Here is a 1,845-nt window from a genome sequence, read left to right as displayed (position 1 = left end):
GAGAAGGGAGCAGGGACAGGAAAGGCAGAAAGGGGGGGGGAGCCAGGGGGGGGGAAAAAAGGTGAAAAAAAAAAAAAAAAAAAAAAAACCAAAAAAACCAAACAAACAAACAAACTGAAAAACCAAACAAACAAAAAGGTGAGCAGGAAGGTGGAGGGGAGCCAGGAGGAAAGGCACAAAAAGCAGAACGGGGAGGGGGCAGAAAGCAGGGAGAGGTAAGGCTGCTAAAAGTCGAGCAAAGAGCGGGGAGGGGAGCAGGGAGAGGGAACAGAGCAGGGCTAAGAAGGGTGCAGGAAGGGAAACAGGGAGGGGGAGGGAGTCCTGTAAAGGAAAGGTGCCAAAAGGGGAGTTAAGATGCAGAAAAGGGATTAGGGAGGTAGGAGAGGCGCAAAAACCTTTCAATGCCTTTCTTTTTCTAGAATCCCCCCTTCAGGCCTGCACTGGGGCTGTGGTGGCGAACGCCTTTAATCCCAGCATTTGGGAGGCAGAGGCAGGCAGATTTCTGAGTTCGAGGCCAGCCTGGTCTACAGAGTGAGTTCCAGGACAGCCAGGACTACAAAAAGGCCTGGAGGATGGGGAGGGGGAGGGAGGAGCACTCGAAAATGCAAATAGGGAGGGGGAGGGAGCAGCAAGCTGGAGAAGCGGGAGGGAAGCAGGGAGAGGAAAGGCGGTGAAAGGTAAACAGGGAGGGGGAGGGGAGCAGGGAAAGAAAAGGGGGAGGGGAGCAGGGAGAGCAAAGCTGGTGAAAGGTACATAGGGAGGGGGAGGGGAGCAGGAAAGAAAAGGCGCGAAAAGGGGAACAGGAAGGGGAGGGTTTCGGGGAGAGGAGCAAATGGGGAAGCCCAAAGAGGGTGGGGATCAGGGAGGAGAAAGCGCGAAAAGTTGAGCCGAGGGGGAGGGGAGCAAGGAGAGCAAATGGGAAAAGGGAAGAGTGAGCGGAGCAAGGAGGGGGGGATGGGAGAGGGGATAGGCGTGGACAGGAGAGCCAGGAATGGCTCCAGGAATGACCCCCAACTAAAATGTGGCCTTTACTATAGATGTGGGGAAGAGTAAAAAATACATCCCACCGTGGTCTAGAGTAAAGACCACGGGTTACTCACAGGCACAGGGAGCTAAGTCAGCTCCGACACCCATTTCCTCAGCTCCGGCACCGGCACCGATTTCCATCTCTTCTTCGGCCTCATCTTCTGATTCATCATCCATCAGGTTCTCCAATTCTTCTTCCTCATCATCCTCATCATCATAGAAGGCATCATCGTCGTCATCGTCGTCGTCATAGTCGTAGTAGTCATCCTCATCATCCTCATCGTCTTCATCCTCATCGACAGAGGAGGACATGCGCTTGCTTTGCCTGGCTATCCAGGCCACATCCCTTTCATACTGCTCCTCATAGATGGCGTCTATGAACATCTGGAGCGCCAGAAAACTTGTGGTGACAACAGTGAAGACCAGCCACCCTAGATAAGGCAGAATTTCTTCCAGGGAGTACCGGTGCAATAAATTGCACCTATTCCCATTACCTTCACCACCTGAGCCACTGTGGGCTTTGTCTGGCTTCTTGTTATCAGACATGGCACAAAGGGTACCAGCAGGAAGCCGAGCTAAGTGAAGATAAGAGTAGAGTCGCAAGCTAGCGGCTTACTTCTTCGACCAGCTCAGTGAAATGGCGTTTACACAATGCATGCTGGGAGAGCACGGGGTGGGGTGGGGGTTCTCCCTCCTTCCTCCGGAAGAGTTCTATACGGAAGACTTCTAAACTCAGTACAGCACGAGGTGGGAGGGGGGAGGGAGGGTGTAGTAATCTCTGGACTACTTTTTTACGTGAAAGGGTACAAATTCACAAGC

General features: G+C 53.0%; 1 protein-coding gene across 1 annotated transcript in view; it reads right to left on the bottom strand.

Annotated features, from left to right (window-relative positions):
* The window catches only part of LOC110287546 (tumor rejection antigen P815A), a 3,310-nt gene extending 1,700 nt beyond the window's left edge, over positions 1–1,610 (bottom strand). The window contains exon 1 of the mRNA XM_021154134.1: positions 1,101–1,610. Coding sequence (XP_021009793.1) covers positions 1,101–1,572 — 472 coding nt within the window. The 5' untranslated portion in view covers positions 1,573–1,610. The remainder of the gene's footprint in view (positions 1–1,100) is intronic.
* Between the last annotated feature and the right edge of the window lie 235 nt (positions 1,611–1,845).

Source organism: Mus caroli, chromosome X (assembly GCF_900094665.2).
Source record: "Mus caroli chromosome X, CAROLI_EIJ_v1.1, whole genome shotgun sequence".
Lineage (NCBI taxonomy): Eukaryota > Metazoa > Chordata > Mammalia > Rodentia > Muridae > Mus > Mus caroli.
Note: the sequence above shows the minus strand (reverse complement) of the source record. Positions and strands in the feature narration are given on the sequence as shown.